General features: G+C 43.7%; 1 protein-coding gene across 7 annotated transcripts in view; it reads right to left on the bottom strand.

Annotated features, from left to right (window-relative positions):
- Positions 1–694: 694 nt before the first annotated feature.
- The window catches only part of GOLGB1 (golgin B1), a 75878-nt gene continuing 52228 nt past the window's right edge, over positions 695–24344 (bottom strand). For 6 of the 7 annotated variants that reach the window (XM_075556341.1, XM_075556342.1, XM_075556345.1 and 3 more), the window contains 9 exons: positions 22318–24205; positions 17389–17567; positions 13875–14040; positions 13474–13611; positions 7700–7834; positions 6898–6995; positions 6226–6360; positions 2197–2302; positions 695–1917 (listed from right to left, as the gene is read on the bottom strand). In XM_075556341.1, the coding sequence (XP_075412456.1) occupies positions 1783–1917; positions 2197–2302; positions 6226–6360; positions 6898–6995; positions 7700–7834; positions 13474–13611; positions 13875–14040; positions 17389–17567; positions 22318–24205 (2980 nt within the window). In that variant the 3' untranslated portion in view covers positions 695–1782. The remainder of the gene's footprint in view (positions 1918–2196; positions 2303–6225; positions 6361–6897; positions 6996–7699; positions 7835–13473; positions 13612–13874; positions 14041–17388; positions 17568–22317; positions 24206–24344) is intronic. The other variant, XM_075556347.1, reaches the window with a different exon arrangement.

Raw genomic sequence — 24344 nt, 5'->3', positions numbered from 1 at the left:
CAAAACTGACTCACCACCAACACCAGATTTGGTTTAAATGTAAGTATTTCGCCAGGCTTTTTATCCACAGCATACCTGAGCTTTCGGTGAGTGGCCAAGCACAATCCATTTTCCCCACCCTGGTACCTACCTCACAATGCCCACCTGATCGCTATCAGAGTTCTCTTCCTCCACGCCAAACCTGGGGAATCCAGTGAGGCCGAATGTTTTCAGTACGCACCAGACAAGACTTGTCCCATGCGTATCCTCTGCTCTAGTGACCCAGGAATGCCATCCCCTAAGGCCCAGCCTGGTTAGTTAAGTGCAGCGGATCTCAACCTGTGACACATAGGGGTCACTGATTCTTAACAGCAGCAAAATTACAGTGAAGAAATAGCAACAAAAATCATGTTATGGTTGGGAGTCACCACCACATGAGGAACTGTATGAAAGGGTCGCGGCCTGAGGAAGATGGAGAACCACTGGTTTAGCGGCAGGGTGGATTTCCCCCTCCCACCTCATCACTCTGGGCTCCAGGGTCTAAGGCTGAAAGGACGCCATACAGCTGTAATAATTGTGATGCTGGCTAAAGAGGCGGAGGCCTGGGCATGTTGGGCATTTTACCACTGTATCCAGTCCTAGCTACTTCCCCCAACCTCCTTCCTCCCCCAGCATGCATATAAGTACTGTGTACACATGCAGACACCACAACATGTCTTTCTGAAAATAACTTTATTATTTTACAGTTGGTCAGAAACATTCCTGGGAAGTTGTGACCAAAACTTGGTCACCAGAGAATAGAGGGTTAGAGTCAAACAGTTGCTCAGTCTTGTCTTGTCTTTGGGTGGAGAGAACAGGCAGAAACACATCATGTGCACATAAAGAAAAAAATGCAACTGAAAGGATTGTGGGGATGGGGGTCAAGGAATAGGCACAAATGGAATCCAATCCCGGCAATTCTTTGATCGCATCTGCCCTAAATCCTCCTTCTGTGTGTTGTCTCGGAGCTGTTCTCAGACGGAAGGCATATGCACATGGGGCCGAGACTCTGGAATCACTTCCACCAACAGCTAAGTAGTTTAGCTTAATACTTCAAGAAGCCAGAAGGTACAGCGTGAGCCAAGGTCAGACACTCCCTGGCTGGTAGTCAACCGTCACACTTAAGGTGGCTCCTCCTGGCTCCGGGCCCTGCCTCGGGGGACACAGTCAAGGCATATCCAGATGTCACACATATAGCAAGAATCTGAGTCATATTGCAATTCTTCCGGCCTTTCACTAAACACTTTAGAGAAGATCAGGGACACAGGCCACAGGGTCCTATCCTTAAAGCCCAGTGTCACAAATTCTCATCCCAAGTATGTCTAAGCACCCAAGAAAGGAAACGCTGCCCTCCCCTGGGGCCCGATAACTCCATGTCGGGAGCTCTTCAGCTCCTGCCCTATTCTGCACAAGACCTCAGAACTTGATGACAGCACCACCTTCCCCCAGAGGGGAGAAACAAGGCCAACAGAGGCAAAGGGCATCCATTCGAATGATAGTAGCTTCTTAGGTTTATGGGAACCATCCTGAGACACCCCCTTAACATCTTTATGGGACCACGAAAGATGAACAGAGTCCAGACACTGGGCTGTAGAAAAAAACCAAACGTGCTTGCTGGTCCCTGCAGGCTTACAGGCACTTCCCATAGAGTTGAAGAGAGACAAGAGGTGGGGAAGAATGACTGGAATCAGGGGTTGGGAGGGAAGGGGTGAGGGAATTACAAAGTCTCAGGAGAGAGGACTCCAAGGCGATACTAGACTAAGCTTAGAAATGGCCTGTGAAGCACAGAATGAGGAGGACGTGCACCATCAGGAAGTAGAGTGCTGCGAGCAGCGGCACTCGAGTCCGGGAATGACAGAGTGAGCGCAGGATTCGCCTCCAGCTGACACCACTCCGGGGCTGAAAGAAAAACCGGAATCTCAGAGTTTGACCATCCAAGGGTATGGCCCTTCACTGGCACTCTTGTGTTGAAGCACCAATGAGCCAGCCAATACAGAAAAGAAGGCTCCTGGGAGAAAGGTCTCTGGCAGATTCTACAAAGTTCCCCCAATCTTTCAGAGCCTTCCAGTCTACCACCCATTAGCTGCTTCTTCCCTCTCCTTGACGCCTAACCTTAACACAGCCAGCCCGGTCTTAATACAGCACAGACCCCTCTCTTGACTCTACTTCCCTTCTTACCCTCCGACAAGTGCTGCTTGTAAGGTCTATTATCACTGACTGCTCCTCGGAGCCACAGGAGCCGATGATCGGAGTGCGTTCAGAGTCCCATTCACTGTGGTCCAACCTGTGTTGAGGAAAAAGATGCCGGCATTGTTTCCTAAGTATGAGAGCAGATCATGTCCGGTCTTCCCGGCCTTTGTGCTAGGTACTACAACACAGCAGACTCCCCATAAGGCTGCTACCACCATCCCTGACCCATGGCAATGAGGCTCTGGGCAAACAGGTTCTTCTCAGCAGCAGCAATGGGCTAACTATCACAAATTGGTGGCCTGTGACATTGCAGGAGCCAGAGTGGACATCTCACAATGCCTTGAACTCTCAGGTTTCAGGGTTGGTGTTGAAACCTTCAGAGCAAAGACCTGAAGAGGTGGAATCATTTGCTCATACTGGCGTAAGTGGAGCTAGTATTCAAAACCCAGGTGTGTCTCTAAGCCTCTTGTTTTTCTGCTTCTTAAAGAAAATGAATTTTCAAATGGTTTAACTTATTAGAGAATAATAGGCCAAAACATTTAAGAAAGAATCAGTGCTGGCCACTTAGAATTATAAACTGGGCTGTCAGCAGTTTTCAATTGCTTTCTCCTCCATCTTTTGCCCAGTTGCCTATTTTATTTAATACTGGAACGGCTCCATTTAACATGCTGTCGTTAGGATAGATTCTCCCAACAGTTTCTCAAAAAGAGACTAAGTGTATCACAGGAGATGCAGGTCACGGCACATGCCTGTAGAGATGGTCTTTGTAACGGAAGGGGGAGTGGGACTGCTAAAGATGCTCCCGCCCATGAAGGCAGAGCTTTAGCCCGACACTCCTGGCCTCAATCTGTGGGGCACTCACTCTCTGCTCCAGGAACAAGGGCATGCCTGTATCAGATGTATGCATTTAGCAAGAGAAACTGGCTGTGCACAGTGTAGCTCCTTCCTCCCTCTTTTTCTTTTGGTTGTTTCGACGTTGTGGTAGAGAATATATCGTCATATCACCTTCAAGCATATTACTACTAGCTCGACTGGTTCTACATGTGCTTTTCAGTGACACGGATTACATGCTTCAAGCTATGCAACCCTTCTCGCCCTCTGCCTCTGAATTGTCCCTCCACACTGCCAGAACCCCCTGCCCACGACAGCGCCTGTCTAAGCTTGTGAATTGCTGTTGTCAATTTAAAATCCACGTAGACAGTTTTTAAAAGAGCATGATGCTCGAAAGCAGACCTGGTTTACTAATTTAGCTAAACTACTGTTCTAAGGCTTCCGGGGATATTTTTGGTTTAAGGTATAAAGGTTATCTCAGAGTAATAGTGTCAGAGGTTCATCTACCTTCCCTGGCTCCAGAAAAATCTAGCATTCATGAAAACTTGTCATTCTGTTCTGTAAACAAAAAATCATATCATTGTGAATGAGGGGGGAGTGCAGGGTGGAGACCCAAAGCCCATCTGTAGGCAATTGGACACCCCCTTACAGAAGGGTCGCGGGGAGGAGATGAGCCAATCAGGGCAAAATGTGGCAACAATGAAACATACAACTTTCCTCTAGTTCCTAAATGCTTCCTCCCCTCCACACACACTGTCATGAACCCAGTTCTCCATTACAAATCCGGCTAGACCAGAGGATGGACACTGGTACAGATAGGAACTGGAAACACAGGGAATCCAGGGTGGATGATCCCTTCAGGACCAGTGGTGCGAGTGGCGATACCGGGAGGGTGGGATGGAAAGGGGGAACCAATTACAAGGATCTATATATAACCTTCACCCTGGGGGATGGACAACCAAAAGTGGGTGAAGGGAGATGTTGGACAGTGCAAGATATGACAAAATAATAAAATATTAATTTATAAATTATCACGGGTTCATGAGGGAGGGGGTAGCGTGGAGGGTGGGGAAGAAATGAGGAGCTGATGCCAGGGGCTTAGGTGGAGAGCAAATGCTTTGAGGATGAGGGCAATGAATGTACAAATGTGCTTTACACAATTGATGTATGTATGGACTGTGATAAGAGTTGTTTGAGCCCCTAATAAAATGATTTAAAACATTCTGTTCTGTATCTTCTTCCTTTTGATCAAGAACCCTAGTATGGGATCTTGGATCATGATGCTTAGTGAGGGCAGTCAGACACCAGCCAGATCTTCTGGTCTCACGGCGAAGTTAAGGCAAGTAGATGTTCATGGAGGCAATTAAGTCACACATTCCATTTCCTCCTCCTAGTCCCTGCTCCCTTCTCAGTCTGCTACTGCAGGTAAAAAGAGAATAATTGTCTTGGGCTTCTTTTGCAGCTGAGAGTACCCTTTCTGTTACTGTTCTTCCATGTGATAATCTGCTTGGGAGACACCTTATCTGGCTGAAGATGATTTCCTACGACGATAAAAACCTACAAAGGTCAGAGCCAGCACAAGGGGAAAACCTGCCATTTTCGTGAAGAAAGGGCGATCGATAGAAAAGTGGTAAGACTGCACTCTGCCAAGAGACCCGGAAAAACGAGGGCCATCTCACTGAGTTCCACAGTGAAGTTCATGATGGAGTCACTCACTGCTGTAGGCTAGCTGGGGGACGAGATGTTTAGGGGTGAGTAGTGCAACAAAGAGTCTTGGCTACTGAGCTCAGCGCACAGTGTAGCATGCCTGTGAAGTTCTAACTAGCACTTTAGCTAGTACCTGGCTTAGGTAGGCAGCACTGGATTGGTTTCCCCAGTGCCCATTTTGTAGCGAGGCTCAAAGGGAACTGTGGAGGAGGTGACTGTGGATTGTCCGAAGGCTCCAGTCATCAACCTCTCCATGCAGTGTCCAGTTGGTTTGATACAGAAAACTGAACATGAGGGGCTAACTTTCCAAAGGTTCACAATTCCATAGCAAGCGGCAGCATGGGTGCATAGGTCTAAAAGTGCTCAGCAGAGCCAGGAAAGGCTGTGCTGGCCCACCACAGCAATGTGCTTAAAGTGCATACCAAACACGACTCATAGAAACCCTGTTGGATAGAGAAGAACTGTCTCTGTGGGTTTCCAAGGCTGTACATCTTGTAAGAGCAGAAAGCTTCATCTTTCTCCCATGGCATGGCTGGTGGGTTTGAACTGTTGACCTTGTGGTTGCAGCTTAATGCACAATCCACCAGCCAGAAAGGCCCAAAGGGAGATGACAACTGAAGAGTTGTGAGGGTACTGCACGGCAAAGAATGGGTCCCAAAGAAGACCCAGATTGAAGCTGCCCACCTCTGCACAGTTCTAAGGGTTGCAGGACACCACTGCTCGCAGAAGTGCCAACTTTACCTAGGTGACTCTCCCTGGATACCGTCCATGTGAACACCTGCTTTTAACGTTTCTTTCCAGATAAGGAGCATCCGACAGCACGCACTTGCTGCCCAGACCTTCTTCCTCACCACAGTGCCTCTCTGGCAGGGACGTGGCGCGGCTCTGTGAAGGCTGCTCATGGTGAACGCCATGTGCTCTGCTACTCCAAGACTCCGTGCTTACAAGAGCAGGCGCTTCTCTTGTGAAGGAGCCTGTCCTGGACCCACGCTGCCTGGGACTCGAGCAGAACTTCAGGGTCAGGAAGCCTTTTCAGTATTTAATTTTAAAAGATGCATTCCCCCCATGTAAGCTTTACAAGCAATCATTTAATCTCTCCCATTTTAATCTTGTAAAACATTTTTTCCAATGGAGTGAGATATGAGTTGGGTGCCTTCTAAATATCTTTCATAGCTTATTTCATGTGAAAGGAACTATGAGAGACCCATTTTATCCCAACAACAACAACAACAACAACAACAACAACAACAGAGAGTAGCTGTTGTGAGAACTAAGCTATAAAGAAACAGTCGCTATTGTTACTGTCTAACAACACTTTTGGGTTCTCTGGACTCCTACAGTGCCAGGTATACTTTTGGGTACTGCGATGGCCCTCGTCTTCCAGTTCCGTCTCAAGTGAAAAATAAGGTCCAGGTATGGCTGCTGAAATGTGCACAAGGCATGTTCATCACATATGCAAGTGAAGCCTTAGCAGTGTACCTCTTGATCTGCTCCTCAGCCTCCGAGAGAGTGCTCTCAGCAGCTACTCGCTGATCTCGCTCTTCTTCCAACAGCTTCCGTAATTCACTCACCTCCTGCTTAGTGTTGTGTAATTCCTGCTGGACTTCAGAAAGCCTTCAGATAAAAGGAAAACAAACAGAATCACTAAATGCAGAACACAATTGTTAATTAATAAGATACAGAGTCTTCAAGAAGTTTCTCCTGCAGAGCAGCTGGTGGTTTGAACCACAGACCTTGCAGCTAGCAGCCCAGCCAGTAACTACTCTGATGGCCCGGCTCCTCCTCCTTACGGGTGTAAAGCAGGACATTTTATAAATGCTGGTATGAAAGCCAAGAATATTCTAAAACCTACCTGTGCAGACATTAAATAAAGCTGCAGAAAATGCCTTCAGAGATTTAAGGGATCGAATAACCATCTTTTTCTTTGAAACATCAGAGTGGGTTTTGTTAATGTTCATTATGTGTGGGTGTTAGAATTTTTTCTTTACACACTTTCACATCCAATTAATTAGTCATCGTTTAATACCCATCAATTCAGTGAGACCAAGACAACAATAAGACGTTCAATCCCCACAGTAGACTAGTTGGATCTAGATGACCACTCCCATTTTTGTGTGTAAGTGCACACCCAGCCTGAGTCCTGCTCCCTACCTCAGCCTGGACTCCACGGGCTCCTGGGGAGGGCTCTGTCTATGTCCTCTGTTCATATCCTGGGGCGCGCCTGGAGTAGTATCCATATTGACTGGCCTCTAGAAATTTAAAAATATATATTTTTAATTTAGAAAGCATGAATCTACACACCTGAGCAAAATGAGAATTCATTTAACACTGAAGAGAATGAAAAACCTGGAAGTATAGTCCCACTTCCAATTTGCCTCAGTTCAGATTTAGAAGGTGAGAATCCTCTTTAAAGTAGACTCATTCTTCAGATAAGTAAACTCTTGCTTTCACTAGATTTTATCCCAGTCTCATCCTTGAACCTCTCTCTAGATGTTGAAAGGCTTTCCATCAAAGTCTGCTTCCCTCTAGTGGAGGTTCATGGAACTCTGGGAGCCACTGGGACCCTTCCCTGGCTCAACAGTCCCTCTCAGAGCCCCTCCTCCTCTTCCTTGTAAATTCAATTTGTTCGTTGTCCTCAATCCCCACAGGGCGCTCCGGTCACTGCTATCAGGAGCACTACTAGATTTCCTTTCTCTCACTGCCTGACAGCCTCAGTCATCCCGCTGGGCCACTCACCATTGGACCGAGCTCTCACCCCTCACTCACTGATCTATTCTAACCCCTCCTCTTCGTGATTTTGATTCCCACACTCAATTACTGCTGTCATCTGTCTTGCTTTTCCTCCCATCATATCGTATTCATCTTCTGTCTGAACTCTCTGAGATGTTACGTGTTCCACCTTCTCACTTGCACTGCATTTCCTAACACTCTCCGCAGCCGTTCAGCTTCTTACCTCCTGAGCCTGGTTCTCCAGAACTGCACAGTGATTAAACAGCTCACGGTAGAGCTGCTGGTTCTCCCGGAGACTCTGACTGGTATCGCAGAGCTGAATTGAAAGGGTGTTTTTCTCTTCAAGTAGCTGAGAAAACTGAAATGAAGAGCAGAGAGTAAGTGCCATCCTCAGAACTGATTTACAGAGAGCACTGCTTAGGCTAACTCTTATGAGTTCTGAGAATCCATTTCATTTTTTTAATTGATTTATTTTTTTTAGCTTCACATTTTGCTTTAATAAATATTTCTATGATTTTGTCGCAATGCTTTCTCATTGTCATTGAGTGGCTTCTGACTCATGGCCACCCTATAGGACAGGGTGGACCTGCCACTGTGATGTCTGCAACTGCAATTGTTTTTGGGGGTGGAAGACTCATCTTGTTCCCCCTCAGAGGCGCTGGTGATTTCAAACTGTTGACCTTACGGCTAGCAGCCCAACGTGTAACCTACTGTACCAACGGTCCCAAGGCAAGCCTAAGACAGATTCCACGAAGGTGCGCTGTGAGGAAGGCGGCAGGGCGCCACGGATGACGTGGCAAGGGCGAGTTGAAGTTGACCAAGCTTTATCCTGCTCACAAGGCTGCCTTCTCTCTCCTACTGCAGGGCACGGACACAGCGGCTCAGAGGGCCTGCCATGCGGCGGCCACCAGATGAGCGCAGAATGAATGCGGGCCAGGGCTCTGGTGTGGTCGCCATCATTCCCAATTTATGGTTTCCTCTTGGGCCAGAACAATGAGGCTGGAGCATGGGTTTGGGAGGTAGATCGTAGGCAAGGGGCGCATTTCCGCCATTCACGCTCCGGGACCCACCCACTAAAGCCGCTGGGTGCCCGCAAGCCGGGGCGGGCCACTGGCACCCCGGGGCGCTCGAATCTCATTTTATTTTTTATAATTACAATAGCACTGTGTGTTCCTTGAAAATAAGGCGATCCGGATTTGATTTTTCCCAGCGGAGAAAGGAAAACAATTCTAGCAAAGTGGCAGGAAACTTTTGTTTAAAATGGTGCCCCCAAAATTAACTGAAAAAACCCCAGAAAGTACATAATCTAACAAGGATAGCCTATCCCAGGAGTATCGGAGGAGGAAAACTAGCTAATACACTCACCGGAGCTCAATATGAATGGGGGTCAGAGCTGTTGCCCCCAAAACTCATACATAACATGACTAGGCAGACTCCTCAGTGCCGCAGAGAGACGTACAAGTTAGCAGGCCAGGAGAACACAGTGAGACTTGAAAACCCGGTAGGTAAGAGAAGCTGAATAAATGCTAACTGCTCTATGTGCGTGTGGCAAACACTACTGGAGCCCACTCACAGCAGGAGCCGCTCCAAGCAGGGACCCCTCTACTGCACGAATGACACGGAGTTACTCAGGCTTTTCTTGGCTTTGTTCAGTGAGAGGGAGAGTTCGCTCCCTGACAAAGCAGCCCAAGTCAAGTTTTCGCATGTCAAAACCAGAAGCTTATTTTAAAAGTGAATGAAACGTTACCCATTGCAGCTTCTACTCATGGACTAGAATCCAGGTCTCTGGAACTAAAATTCTTCTCGCCTAGGCTGTCCAGTGTGTAAGACACATTAATACCCACAGAGCTGTCTCTCCAAACCCCACACATTGTGAGGAAAGTGCTGCCCCTGGCTGGCTGAAGGATGGCCTTCTCTCGAGTGTCCTTCCTCCGGAGAGTTCTGAACCACTGGTGTAGACACAGCACTTCAGAGAAGAGAGCTTTCTGGAGCCACTCTGGGAAAGGACATTTGATGCACACAGAAAATTCAAACAGAGAACCCACACGGTACAGCAAAAAGATCTGCAGAAGCAGGATGAAAAACACAAAAAATAACCTTCTGCCCAGAGAGCAATTTTAAGTTTACAAAGACATTTTCATGAGTAAGATCTTTATTTTAGAAGTGAAAAAAGGATTTGTCTGCTTACAAAAAAGGAAAGGAAAGAACAAAATGGGCGTTGGCTGCCTAAAGCCGAGGTTGAGAGAGATACAGCACTGGGTCCAATCCTGACCCCAAAGTTGGAGCTCCTCCTCCCGCCGACAAAGTCCTCTTCTCAGAGCCCAGCACGAACGGCAAGCAAGTGATGGGACATTGGAGGGGGGGGTAGGGGGGGAGTAGGGGAGGGGGGGTTAGGAGTTAGTAAAGCAATGGCACGGTGACCACTAGGGACTTCTGAGATGAGGGCTCACATGATTTTCTCTCTAGCACAGAGGAGGCTATTTCTCCTGCTCACAATGAAGAGTCCAAAGCATACCAACCAAATCAGACTACACAAAAGTATGTTCAGTGTTGAAACAAATACTAACAGTCACTCCTTAGCATACAGCCTGCATGACAAGGCAAACGTTAAAATACCAGAAACACTTCCCCTCCCCCAAAAAACACTGAACTAGAGAAGCCTCATTACTTATGACGAACCACCTTGTAAACATCATGCCCTCTCAAAATGCTTGCGTTGTTTTATCTGGGATGACCCTAAGTCCCTCTATAGCCCTGAGGTTGGCAAACTAGGCTAGGGGACTATTGCTAGTCTTTTAAGTGAGGTTTTCTTGGAACACAAACACATTAATTTATGTGTTGTCTGACTGCGTTTGAGCTCTAACTACAGACCATAAAGTCAGCAATACAGAAATATTTGCCCAGTGGCATGTAAGGTGGTCAGCAGTTGAAAACCCCCAGCTGCTCTGAAGGAGACGAGGCAGCCTTCTCCGCTGATAAAGTGGTCCAGTCTCAGCAACCTCCCGGGGCAGTCCCACTCTGCCCCACGAAGTCCTGTGGGTTGGAACTGACTCGATGGGAGTGAGTGTGAGTTTTGAGTTTTTGAGGGCATAAGAAAAACTCTGCTGACTCTCAATCTAATAAGCTATTTTACTTCATTTTATATACACTTGTAAAACTGGAATGGGACAATGGTGGTAGCCAATCCTACAAGTGGTAGAATTCTTGCCTTCTATGTAGGCTACCTCAGTTTGAATCCTTGTCAGTACACCTCATGCAGAGCCACCAGCCCTCTATCGAAGAAGATGGTGTGAAGGCGGTGTGTCATTATAATGCACAACTTCCTGACTAAGAGAGATTAGGAAGGCCTAGCTATCTACTTCCCAAAATCAGCCAATATAAATTTTATAGATTCAACTAGATGGCATAGGCCTGGCCTGTGTTTTGCTTAATTATGCATAAGATTGCCATTAGTTGGAGATTCAATACAACAGTAACTAACCACAAAAAGAGAATGACCCACTGCCGTTGAGTCAATTCTGATGTACAGCGGCCCCACAGGATGGGTAGAACTGCTCCGCAGCAGATGGCTGGTGGATCTGAACCGCTGGGATTTTGGTGAACAGCCCGATTCTTAACCCATGCATCAGCAGGATGCTAAAAAAAAAAAAGTACACAATCTAGGCTACACTACATCTAATAGTCACACTGCTTCGACTTTTAAGTTTCTAGCAAATTTTTTGCATTTATTTTGCATGAAACGCAAATATCCAACCATCCTGGAAGAAACTGTACATAAAGTATGTGCATCTGAGGAGAGCGTGGCAGCACTGGCTTCGGGGAGTCGTTCTATGGGAATAGTCTATCTTCGATGGTTTCATTCTGAGGCCCCAGGAACAATGCTCCTAGGTGCACTCACGTAGAGTAAGGCTCTAAGCTCACTCACTGGGCTGTGTGCTTCATGAGCAGCCACGGCTGTGCTACATGGCCAGGCTCCCGAAGGGCAAAATTTAACTCTTTAATCAGTGAACGGGTGAGACTACTGATGGAAATGCTTTTCTTATAGTTGATTTCTAAAGAAAGAATTGTTTCTCCCCAGAATGATGACATGAAGCAGTGTTTTTTTTCTAACTTTTAGGATGTGATATGTGAATCATATCACTGCTGGTTTTTATAATGATTAATTGGAATGTAGTTTAAAGCTGTTAAAAACACACACAACCTAGAACCCAGCACATAGAGATCCGTACTTGTAAAGTACGAAACAAAAGTTTCGAAACAAGACACAGACTTTATTACATATGCTCTGGTAATGTTAATCTCTTGTTACGCTCTCCAAAAAAAACAACAACACTGGCTGTATTCTTTGTATTTTCCCCCAACTGGAAAAACCCAGATGACTTTCAACAGTAGAATACAGAAATTACAGTAAAATTCTACACCACACGAGAATGGAAAAATTACAACTATGTACAACATGGATGAACCTCACTAAACAAAGCAAAAGCACAGAGAAGCTATGACACTATTAATATGTTCACGGGGGTGATAGAGAGGCTAGAAGAGCACACAGGAACTTCTAGGGTTCTGGTAATGAACAGATTCTTGATCCAGTGTGCGTTACATAGCTGTCTTTGTGAAACTGTACCATGCTGTCCTTGTGATTTATGTACTTTTCCTGTTGCCTCAGTTATACATCCATATTAAAGTATATATTAATATTTCACCATCTACTAAGTCCAGGAGCTCTGGTGGTGTAGTGGGTTACACACTGAGCTGCTATGCACAAGATCAGTAGTTCTAACCTATCTGCTGCTCCTTGGGAGACAAACGAGGCTTTCTACTCCTGTACAGAAAACCATAGGGGCAGATCTACAATGTCCTATAAGGTGACTATGAGTTGGAATAGATTTAATGGACGTGAACTTGAGTCTGAGGCTCACAGTCCTGAATTTCAGTGTAAAATAGCATCCTACAAAGGCAAATGTCCAGAGTGCGTCACAAGCTAAAGCTCGGGAAAATTAAGGTCAGAGATCTGCTGCGGGACTTGATTTGGAAGAAAAAGACGTGAGCTCCATGTGCTACCCAGGGAGACTGGTCTGGGATCGCTGAGAGCTGGGAGGGAAAGTGGGTGAGAATGGCTCTGGAACCCCTCTGAAAATCCCCAGATGAACCCCTCACCAACAGTCCAGAATTTTATTAGTAAGCAATTCATCTGGATTTACAAACTTTGAGAATGCAAATTTATTTAGTCTTTGACACTGTAGTATCAACTAAGTAAATTTAATGACATTCTATAAATATTTTCTACATATGCCAGTGGTTACTAAATACCTCTGGGTCTTAGTAACTGTGAAAATAACCTAGTAATTGTTACCATTTTTTAATGAACTCATGTAAAACTTACATAGACATGCCTTATAATGTCTGGACATCCACAGCTCTCCTCCAAGCCTATCTATAAACACCAGAGTCTGACTGATTTCTTAATACCCTTTTAGGTCTAACATGGACTATCTAGCTCGGTTCCATTACACAAGGCACCGTTGGGATAGAAACCACTGGAGAATACCTTGACTACTCAGAGGGCAGCAGCAAGATACTGATTCATAAGGGGGTCGGTATGGAAGGATAGCTAGGGAAGGGAAGGGAAATAGAGACACATGTAAGAAAGCACCCAAGCATCATTTTCTTCCACCCTCTTTCTCCAAAGATTAGAAGTCGAACAAGTAGTGTGGATGGAGCGCAATGCTGGGGAAGACCTTTCCCGAAGGATTGGCTTTGTACTCTTCTAGTCTGGATTTTCCCAAATCACCCCCAAAGGCTCTTGATAGGCAAAGCAAAGAACTGGCCCTGTGTTTAATGTTTTGGGGACAGCAATTGAAGTGTGTAAACAGATCAAATAAATAATCCATACCTAAAGGTTTGCCACAGCTGCAATCTAACTGAGTCAGCTTCCACTTAACAGTTTTCTCTCTGGTTCTAGAAATTCGGTTCCAACCTAGCAAGGATACTTACCTTGCTGTTTAGTTGCTGAATTCTTAATTCCTTTTGGTGAATTTCCCTTAAACTATCATTGAGCTGAGTCTTCAGAAGTTCTGTCTCATAAACTAGGCTTTGCGATCCATCTTGGGAAATTGATGCCTCTGAGGATGCCTGCCAAAATACACGCATGGGTGCTATTCTCTCTTAAAATTGATAATGCTCGAATGACGTGCTTTACACAACTGATTGTGATAAGAGTTGTATGAGCCCCCAATAAAATGATTTTAAAAGGTTGATAATGCTCAATTTCTTCCCATGACAAACCCAGTCCATGCCACAGCAAGTCCTGAGATGACTTGTCTAATGGGGGCAGTGGGCACTTGCAGGAGCTGGTAGTGGTGACTTGAGGAGCAGTTCACATCCACATCACTCACCTCTCTTTGGTACTGTTCTTTGAGGTTCAGAGCTTGGGAGGAAGCAGCCTTCAGTTCCCTCAACAGGTTCTGCAGATGACTAAGTTGCTGATCCTTGTCGGAGATAGCCATAAGGTACTGCTCTTTCATATTCTTCTCATGTATTTCCCAAGAACTCTTCTCCATCCTACCAAAAAACATGGAAATCACCTCCGGGAACAATACACTTGTGAGGCCGCAGCGAACAATTCCATCTACAATGCACTACCTACTAAGGAATATAGTAAAGAAAACATGGTATCACAGTGAAACTTAAGGGTGAAAGGAGCTTCAGAAAGTCTACTGGCAAAATGGAATGAAAAGATAATGACATTTTCCCATGAGCTTTCTGAAGCAACTGCATATGTTATAAATAAAATTATGGAGTAAGATGGTAAAGCAATAGAAAAAAATCTATTAGCAGGACTGGGTACTGGCAGTTCCTCAAGGTGGGGGGAAAAAATAAAAGCTGAACTCAGAATGACTAAGTAGGACTTCTGTCACTGAACTGTGCCCTCCCCAAATTTGTATCCATTTGGCTGGACCATGATTCTCCGTGGCTTCACTGTTATATAATGATGCAATTTAGCAGTTACACAGTGATATAATAACCCCCATGACGTGATCAGCCCATCAGTTGTAAGGGAATTAGGTTGGGTGCCCCATCCTTACGTAAGGTTACAGCCTTGATCCCAGGTAAAGGCAATTTCCCTGGGGTATGGCCTGCATCACTTTTAATCTTATGTGAGAAAAACAGAAGTAGACAAGGACGAAGGAAGCTCAGTACCACCAGAAAAAGCCTGTAATAGAGTGTGTCCCCTGCACTCAGGCTTCCTGTGTTGGAATGTCCCAGGCCCAGAGGACGATCTAGAAGAGACTGAAAGCACAGCTACTGAAAGAAGAAAAAGACCTTCCCCCAGAGCTGACAGAGCATAAATGCCTAGAGGTGGTGCTCTGAATGTATTCCTTAGATTCCTGCACTGCGCAAGAATAAATGTGTTTGTGAAAGCCATCCATTTGAAGTCTGTTTCAGCAGAACCAGATGAAGACGAGAAGGAGCGGGCTACGTGTTGGGCTGCTGACCACAAGATCAGCAGTTTGAAACCACAGAGTGCTCGGGAGAAAAAAAACGAGCCATTACGGTTTTGGAAAACCACAAGTGGGGTCACTATAAGTTAGAGCAGACTCAATGGCAATTAATTTGGATTCCTAAGGAGGGCATTCCAGGTTCAGGGAACAAAGTGAGGATAGGCACAAGTCTGAACACAGAAGGGGAGGTTCAGAATCGCAGCAGATGGTACATGTAATGGATGGGGAGGAGGAAGGCTGGACCATGTATGGCATTTAGTACCAGACTGAAAAAAAAACACACAAAAACAACTTACTCTGTAAGCAATGGGAAGCACTGTCAAATTTTCAGTAAGGCAGTGCCTCAGCGCAGTATACATATCACAGGTGAGACGAATTTCTAGAGTCAGGGATCTATAAGCTCAAATGCTGGCTCTCTCATATAAGTAGTATGTTTATGAACCTGAGTAAAAGTACCTTAACAAAGGGTTCTATGTCTCAACAGTAAAACAGGAATCATCTGTGGTGGAGTGCAAATGCTTAATATGGTTCTTCTGGCTAAGTCACTGTAACTCCCACCAACTGACTGGGTCGGGTTATGCAAATTGGCTGTGGTGGAATATGTAAATCATGTGTGGGTGGGATTATGCAAACGGCACGGTATAAACTAACCAACCCCATGAGCCATCTTTGAAGCAGCATAAAAGAGAAACTCCAAGGACCTAAGAGCTCTAGCTGAAGTGGAAGATACAATAGAATCTGTGGCACAGAGACTCAGAGGAGCAGCCATGGGGCCCCTTTTCCTAGTCTATGGGACTGTGCAGCAGAGCGACAGGTGGGCTGACTTCATGGCCCATGGATGCAGAGGCCAGGGGATCATGTGGCTGAGACAGAACTGGAAAGAGCTACCATGTGGAATGAGAGGCTGAGGACTGGAGAGACTTGGCTGCTGGCTGAGGAGAGGCGCTTACTGTTCCTGATCCTGACTTGTGTTAACCTATTCACTTCCTTAATGAAACCCCTTAATTGTGAGTATTGTCTGTGAGTTCTGTGAGATCAGTGCAACGAAGTATGGAACCTAACAGACTACCCTGGGAGGAATGATGGTGTCAGAATAGGTGAAGGACGACGATGCATGCAGGCATGTCTGCTTCCTGTCTGCTGGCAATAGGGAAGCCAGAGGAGGCCAAATCTGGTCCCCAGAACATTTACTGCACAATCTACTTTTTAAAATTATTGTGAAGATTAAGTATATATTATGCAATAAACATAGAGCCTGGCACTTAGTAAGCACTCACTAAATCAGCTGATACTATTCCTACCTATTTATTCCTTAAAACTAGTGGAGAGGAAACTCATAGGGGTGGTTCTATTCTGTCCCATAGGGATTAACTCCAGGGCAGTGACCACCTACCTACCTACTTGCACCGCATACTTCTCTAGGTTAGAATAACTTGTCAGTGACTCCACATTAAGAGCTCTCTTAGGAATGTGAGAGTGTTCATTTATTACATTTTGTTGGTGTCTCATATTGGCAACCCTTTTAAAGCAGGATAAGAATCCAGACTTCATTTCATAGCCTCTGTATTCTTTGTCTCTTGTTGTTCTCTGATATTTAAAGAGACAAATCAGGTGCTACTTGCTCAGCAGCACTTTCTAATAAGGAGATTTTCTTTTTTCCTTTTAAATATCAAGCCTTAAATGTTGGGCATTTGATTTTATTAAGGGAGCATGCATGATCTCAAGTTAAACAGTTACAAAATTCCAGCAATGAAGTGGTAACAACAGGACCTACTTTTTATATACTCTAACGGATTCCTTTCTTGCTTTTTTACCTTTGGATCAAATCCATTAGAAACACACACACACACACACACACACACACACACACACACACCACACCACCCCCAAAAAAATGATAGTTGCTATCTCAAACTTTCCCCTGCCACGATGGTGCCATATAGCAGTGTTATTGAGCTGTTTCTTAAAGAGAAAAGGGTTGCTCTTTCAGATTCCCGACAATGTAGAGCGCATCTTTGTCCCACCAAGCAGAGACAAAAACTATAGGCACTTTTATCTAAAACAAACATAAATAAATTCAGAAAGGTAGAGAGAAAAAGACACAGAGGCTATGGACTCTGAGAATCAAGGAATGAGAGGGCAGAGTTTTCCTGGTTTTTATTTATTGTCCGTGTATCAAATCAAAGGAGTGCATGTAAAATGGCTAAAATCTGAATAAGTCTGTACTAATATCAGTTTCCAGGTTTGGATATTGTAACATAGTTATGTAAGATGTCGCCATTGGAAGACACCATGTGAAGAATACACAGGTCTCCCCCATAATTTTTGCAATTTCCTGTAACTCTTTTATTTCCCCCCAAAAAAGCCAAATGAGGATAATGAGAAGGGTCGGGAAGGGTTATCATACCTGAGCTGCTGTAGCTCGTGTTGCCAGGAGAGGGTTTCCTGCCTGTATTCTTCTTGCATCCTCTGAAATGCTTTCATTTTGTCCTGATCATCCTGAACTTGAGCTTTCAGTGGCCGTAACTCAGTGATCTCTTGGTTAATCTGTAAGTACTGCTGTTGCAGATTCTTCAATTCTTTCAGCTTTAACCAAAGGAAATGGGCAAGGGTGATTTATCACTTCCTTATCTCATTCACCCAGGTATTAGTCATTAGTAGCTCCCACTATGTAGTTAAAAACAACTGACTAACAGACAACTCCCACTAGCTCCTTTTATCATTATATAAATTTGCCCTCACTTTAGACCATTGAACCAAACCCACACTGCCAAATTTATCACAATCACCTTCAAACGCCGCATGAGCAACTCTTAAATCATTGAAAAGACTGCGGATTTTATGGCACTACAGTAAGGCTAAACACAAACTATATGCACTTGCTCCGATTTATCTACAAATTCAACTTAAAGACACAGCTAGGAATTGATCTCACTCATAAACCTGAGAATGCTTCCAACTCAAGAGAGCACAACAGACTACCAGCCTCTAAAAGTCCACTGACATATAACTATAGCATGGATCTCTAAGATGATGCTATTCGGGGCCTGGCCATTCCCTGCTGTCTGTGGTCCTACACTGACTTTAGAGTTACATCTGACACAGACTAACCTTAAGCCACCCATAGCTTCTTTGTAGATGGGAACTGGCTAGAACCAGAGGGTAAAGGTGAACTGGCCTTCTATTTAGCCTTGTCCCCTGGTTAAGCTTCCAATCTTACTTAAGTTTGCTATCAACTTTAACTCTACCTTAGCTGATAGTGACTATAAAGAACTGAAGTTGATTTTAAAGAATACAGGGCTTCCCAGTAGTTAAGAGAACTTGAGCTCCAAAGTAATGACATTCTGTCCCTTCTTGGTTGTATGACCTGAAGCATGTTGATTATACTAATTTTTGATTTCCCTCATTCATAAAACGAAGAAAATTATAGTGCCTCTCATACATAAGAGTATGAGACAGTTAGTATACTTCACATATAGCAGTAAGCTTTCAATAAAGTTAATGATTGGTGATAATAAACTTTTCTTTAATTTTCAAAATTGCCGATCTAGATCTCAGATATACAAGGGGTCTAAAAAGTTATGGGCAACTGGAATTAAAAAGTAATGGAATTTTTTCACAAACTTTCTGAAGCTCTCTCCCCTTTATCTTCAAATTATTTGCCACAATCCTTGTTAAAAGCTTGATAGTAAGAAATAATGGCAAAATACTTTGACAAAGAGGGGGGGACCTTGCACACACACACCTTTTTCACCCACACCAGAAAAATGACTAAAGTTACAATAAAGGCATTCTCTTTTTAAGCATACAACACAACAGGAGAACAAAGAGTCAGCAACAATAAAATTTTAGAAGCTGAAAAGCAGATGGATAAGTGGAAACTGACTTGGCAGATATGAGAAGGCTGAATCTTAAGCTGACAATAATAAAGGCCAAGAACCAATTAGACTTACTCTGCAGAATCCTCACAAGGCTCAGGAATTAACAGCACCAGGTACATCTGGAGAAGAGGGTAAGTGGAGTGGAAGGGGTGGCAGCTGAAATCTAGATAGATGAAAGGTGCTTATGGAAAAGCTGTATCCTGAGATTCTCTTTTCAGCTCCACACTTTTTTTTTCTTCATCTCAATGACAAATAGTCCCAGAAGCGGGGCTATCTGAAGAATAGCGGCATCAGGACTGGAGACAGACGCATTTAACATCCTACGTATGCTTGTTGGACGTCAGGGGGACAGGGCACACTTTCTGATGAAAATCAAAGATGACAGCCTCCACTATTGATTATAAATCGCTGAAAAGAATGCAAAAATCCTCACAACTGAACCAATAAACAGTATCATGGTAAATGGAGAACAGATCGATGTTGTCAAGGATTTCATTTTATTTGGATCCATAATCCAGTCATAGAAACAAAATTCAAGAAATCAAACTTTTTGCTTTGGGCAAATTCACTGCATAAAACCTCTTTAAAGTGTTAAAGAACAAAGATGTCACTTTGAAGACTAAAGTGTGCCAAACCCAAGGTATTTTTCCAATCACTTCAAATATATGTGACCATTGAACAATAAAGAAAACCGGAGAAGTATTGAAATGTTTGAATTACAGTGTTGACAAAGAATACTGGAGAGACCATCGTGGTACTGGCAGAAGAACACACAGATTTGTTTGTTCTGTCTTGGAAGAAGTACAGCCAGAATGCTCCTTAGGAATGAGAATGGCAAGGCTTCATCTCATCTACTTTGGGCATGTTGTCTGGAGAGACTAATGTCTGGAGAAAAGGACATCTTGCTTGTTCCAGTAGAGGGTCAGTGCAACAGGGGGGAAGACCCTTGATAAGAGTGACACAGTGGCAGCAACAGTAAGTTCAAGCATAACAATTGTGCGGATGGCACAGTGCTCCATTCTATTGTACAGAAAGTCACTATAAGCTGGACCAATCTCTCAGCACCTAACAACAACAGCAACCAAGAATCTAGAGCTTTATTCTCTGGTGAAGGTAAAGAAAAGGTGTCTCTGGATTATGGGACACCAGGCTCAGAAGCAAGCAAGGAGATGTTCCCAAACAAGGGTGATTAGTTGAAAAAAAAAAAGTATATTTTCTGAATGCTAAAGGCTACCCTTCTTACTCATCTTACAGAATTCTGAAACACAGGCCTTTATCTTTCAGACATAAAATGAGACATGTTCTTTGGAAAATCTGACCAGTCCAGATAAATTAAACATATCAAGAAAGCTCAACAAGATTACACTGCACTGAAACTCACAGTGGAAAACCCTGGAGACAAGCTTTTATAGCATATAACGAAATTAAAAAACTAAAATGTTCAAACTCTAGGCGTAAATTCCACATTCAAATGGAAAACCTGAACTTACAAATCTCAATTTATTTCACATTTGATTTGTTTTCCTATACGAGGAGGTACCCCCCACAAATATGGATTTTTTTTCTTCCCAAAGCTATGTATTTAAAATTTTTTTTGCAAAACAACCTAATCACCTCCAAAGTGCTCTCCATTACACTTAAAACATTTGTCAAATCTGTGATTCCATTCTTCTTTTTTTCACATTCTGGTGGTTCTGTTCTTATTTTTATTTATTTATTAATCATTTAATTAGGGGCTCATACAACTCTTACCACAATCCAAACATACATCAATTGTGTAAAGCACATTTATACATTCATCGCCCTCACCATTCTCAAAACATTTGCTCTCCACCTAAGCCCCGTTTCCATTTTTAGAAACATTTTCAAATTTATGTTTGGATAGATGACAGCACCTCCCTCATTTGTTTGTTTGTTTTTCCTTCACCTCTTTTACATCAAATTGCTGTCCTTTCATGTCCCTTTTCATTTGCGGAAACAAAAAAGAAGTCGCATGAAGCGAGGCCAGGTGAGTAAGGTGCATGGAGCAAAAGAGGCATGCTTTTATTTTTTTGCCAAAAACTGGTGCACTGAGATGGCTGCATGAGCAAGTGCACTGTTATGGTGACAAAACCAGTCCATCACAAATCAGGCCTTTTTTGGTGACACGCTGTTACACAATATTCTCAAACCTCTAAATAGGAATCTTGATTAAAAGTCACCTGGTGGAACAAACTCCAAATACAAAACAAGTCAACGTTTTTGTCCATTCAGGAAGTTGATGGACATCCAAAACGAGCTTTGTCATCAACTACTATTTCACCTTTTTTGAAACGAGAAAACCAGTCATACACTCGAGTTTTTCCCACAGTGCTGTCCTTGTAAGCTGTGTTCAACATCACAACAGTTTCTGCAGCATTTTTCCTGAACAGGAAACAAAATTTCACAGCTGCACACTGTTCTCTTAAATCGGCCATCACAGTAAATGAGGTTCAAGTGAAATTACTTTTATGAAAAAATGTGCTGTGACCAGAGAGAACCTTCCCAGTGACATCACAGGGAGCGCTAACTTAGAGCAAGTTGCTCAACGCTCACCCAGCGGGAAAAACGCGTAATGTGAAAGCTCTGCTCCTCGGCACAATCCCAGGTTTTGGGGTACCCCTGCTTACGTACATGCCCTTGGCAGAGCTGGAGACTGCCAGGAAAACAAAGACAGTGAAGTCACAACGCAGAACACCCTGACAATCTTCCTTGACTCACATAGTTCCGGTCTTTCCTCTGAATCTTAGTGACCTGGAACTTTTCTGGAAAAAACGTGATTTAAACTCCTGGATAATACCACAATTCGCACAATTTCAGCATTGCAGACTTTCCTTATCGTCTTCTTCCATTGGAAACAAACAAACAAAAAAAGCCAAAAATCTGGACATTAAAGGAAAACGGACAAGCAGTTCTGCCTACAAAAAAAACTTTCCTAATAACCATCTAAACTTAAGTAAACCCTTTTTCATATTACCTTTTTGGTTTAGTTAGTAGGAGGCAAATTGAGTCTTCTCTACTTGTGATTTTGCCAGATGATTTATTGCTAAACCATCAGTGTAAGAAGGTGCTAAGTGATCCCTATACTTTCTTTCTACTGAAACTAGGACAAATTCTGGAAACATCTACACATCTGTGTGTGTATTAGGTAAAACTTTACCATAAAGCAGTGCCCCATTATCTAGTCCTTATACAACCAGTGGAAAGATTTGTGCACATAAAACGTGGTTTTTAAAAATGGTAAGGGTACATGCAAAACAAATTTAAATAACATTTCCGTGTTTCCCTGAGACAAAACAGAACCTGTGAGATGGATAACCTGTTCCTGAGTGTCCAAATAATATCAAGTTTATCCTTTTCTACAGAACTGGAGATTAATTTCAAAAGCAGTTTAAAAACACAAGTAGCTCGAAAAAAAGGGAGAAAGAGACACTCACTAGTCGGTCTCTGTCATTCTGGAGCGATGACATGGCATTTCTGAAACTCTGGACTTCCGCTGGGCTGGACACAGGGTGGGCTGCAGACCACTGCTTTCCTCCCTCTGACTTGCGGAATCTGGCCAGCTCACTCAACAGGTCGTCTCTTTCACGCTGCAGACTGGCCATCGCCTTGGAAAAAGACTGCAGTTGGCTGTAAGACTCTTCTAGTTGTGCAGACAAGTGAAACAGCTGTTCATCTTTCGATAGACGCTGTTGGTTAAGTTTCTCAAGAGGAGACAAGCTGCTATCTTCGGTGGAGCTCTTTGGTAAGGTGGTTGTACAAAGAGTTTTCTCTCTACTGAGCAGGCCCTGTTTCTCTCTCAGCTGTGCCATCTCCTTCAGACTGGAATCATACTTCCTTTTCAGTTCATCAAGCTCCTCAGTGGCTTGATCTCTACTATCTTGCAGGGAACTCATGGACCTCCCAAATGATTGAATTTGTGCTGTGAGAGCGTTGTTTTCTTTGGTGGCCATGAGGAACTTCTGTTCCATCTCCATCAGATCTCTTGCTAGCTCTGCCACCCTCTCTTCTGCTGTTTCCGTTTCATTTCGCATTATCCCTGCATCATGATGAAGGTATTTCAATTCTTTCTTCAGTTTGTCTTCAATTTCATCCACCTTCTTGGTAGCTTCTTTCTGAACACGAACCAATTCTTTTTCTAGTTCTGTCACTCTCTCTTGAGAGGAGGAAAGGGTAGTACTTAACTTCTGTACCTCTTCTTCCTTTACTTTTAATTGAACCTGAACTTTCCCTAAGGTACCTTCTTCTTGCAAGGCTGCTACCTCTCCCTTTAGTTTAGAGATAAATATTTTCAAGCTGTCTGTCTCTTTAGCTAGGCCTTGTTTCTCTACTTGTAGGGCATTACAGGACCTCTGCAGAGCCTCCTCTGCTTCCTCAGCCTCCTTCAGCTTTTCTTCTAATTTAGCATATGCACTTTTCAGCTCCTTATTCTGCTGAAGTTGAGTTTCAAGGAGTTGCTTTTGCTGACAGTCCTTTATTGAAATGACTTGGTTCAGGTCCTCCCTATACTGAATCAGTTCTGCATCTAGCTTGGCATTTTCAGAATTAAGATCATCCATATGACTTCTCAAGCATCTCATTTCTTCCTTAAGCTTATTGTTCTCAGTCGCAGCATCTTGGATGAGTTGGTCTTTTTCTAAGATTATAGAAAGATGGCGTTCTTCTAGCTGGTGATAGTCGTCCACTACGCGATCTCGGTCATCCTGGAGAGAAGACATGGATTTAACAAAAGAGTCCAATTGAGCCTTCTGCTGAATGCCTTCCTTTTTGATGGTGTTCAGTGTTTCCATTAGCTGATTGTTTTTGTCAACAATATTTCTGTTCTCCTCTTCCTTCTGTGACAGCTGGCTTTCCAGTTGTTTAATGTCTTTATCATGCTGTTGATACTGTTCTGAAATAGCTAATTGTATTGCCTCTTCTTTGGCAGAAAGCAGGTTTATAATCTTCTGCTCTTTCATGTTTATTTCTTCATGTAGTCTATTGGTCAGTTCCTTGGAGGCCTGAAGATCAGTCTCTAGCTGTTCATAACGAAATTTACAGTGTTGAATATCAGTTTCTTGTTGTTTTACCAGCCTTTCCAAATGTTCTTTGTGTTCCTTACATTTTTCTAAAGAGTTATTTAAATCAATTGACTGATCCCGGAGAATCTTGAGTTCTGATTCCAACTTAGCTAATTCAGTCTGAGAATTGTTGTACAGATTCCGAGTCTCTTCTAACTCGGCGAGAAGTTCTTTGTTCTCCCCCTGTAGAGTATCACAGACCTTCTGTTGAAGCTGAACCTCAGTCTGGGCCTTGCACTCCCAGGCCTGCTTGTCATGGTCCAGCCTGAAAATGCAAAAATGAGTAATCACAAATTTACTGGGAACTACTTGGTGCATAAAGAACAAAAACTACCTAACAGATCTACAAGGAGACCAATATTTATATACTTACTTGTCACTTAGATATTGATAATTAAAAGTAT

Source organism: Tenrec ecaudatus, chromosome 8, assembly GCF_050624435.1.
Source record: "Tenrec ecaudatus isolate mTenEca1 chromosome 8, mTenEca1.hap1, whole genome shotgun sequence".
Lineage (NCBI taxonomy): Eukaryota > Metazoa > Chordata > Mammalia > Afrosoricida > Tenrecidae > Tenrec > Tenrec ecaudatus.
This window is presented reverse-complemented; position numbering and strand designations above follow the sequence as displayed.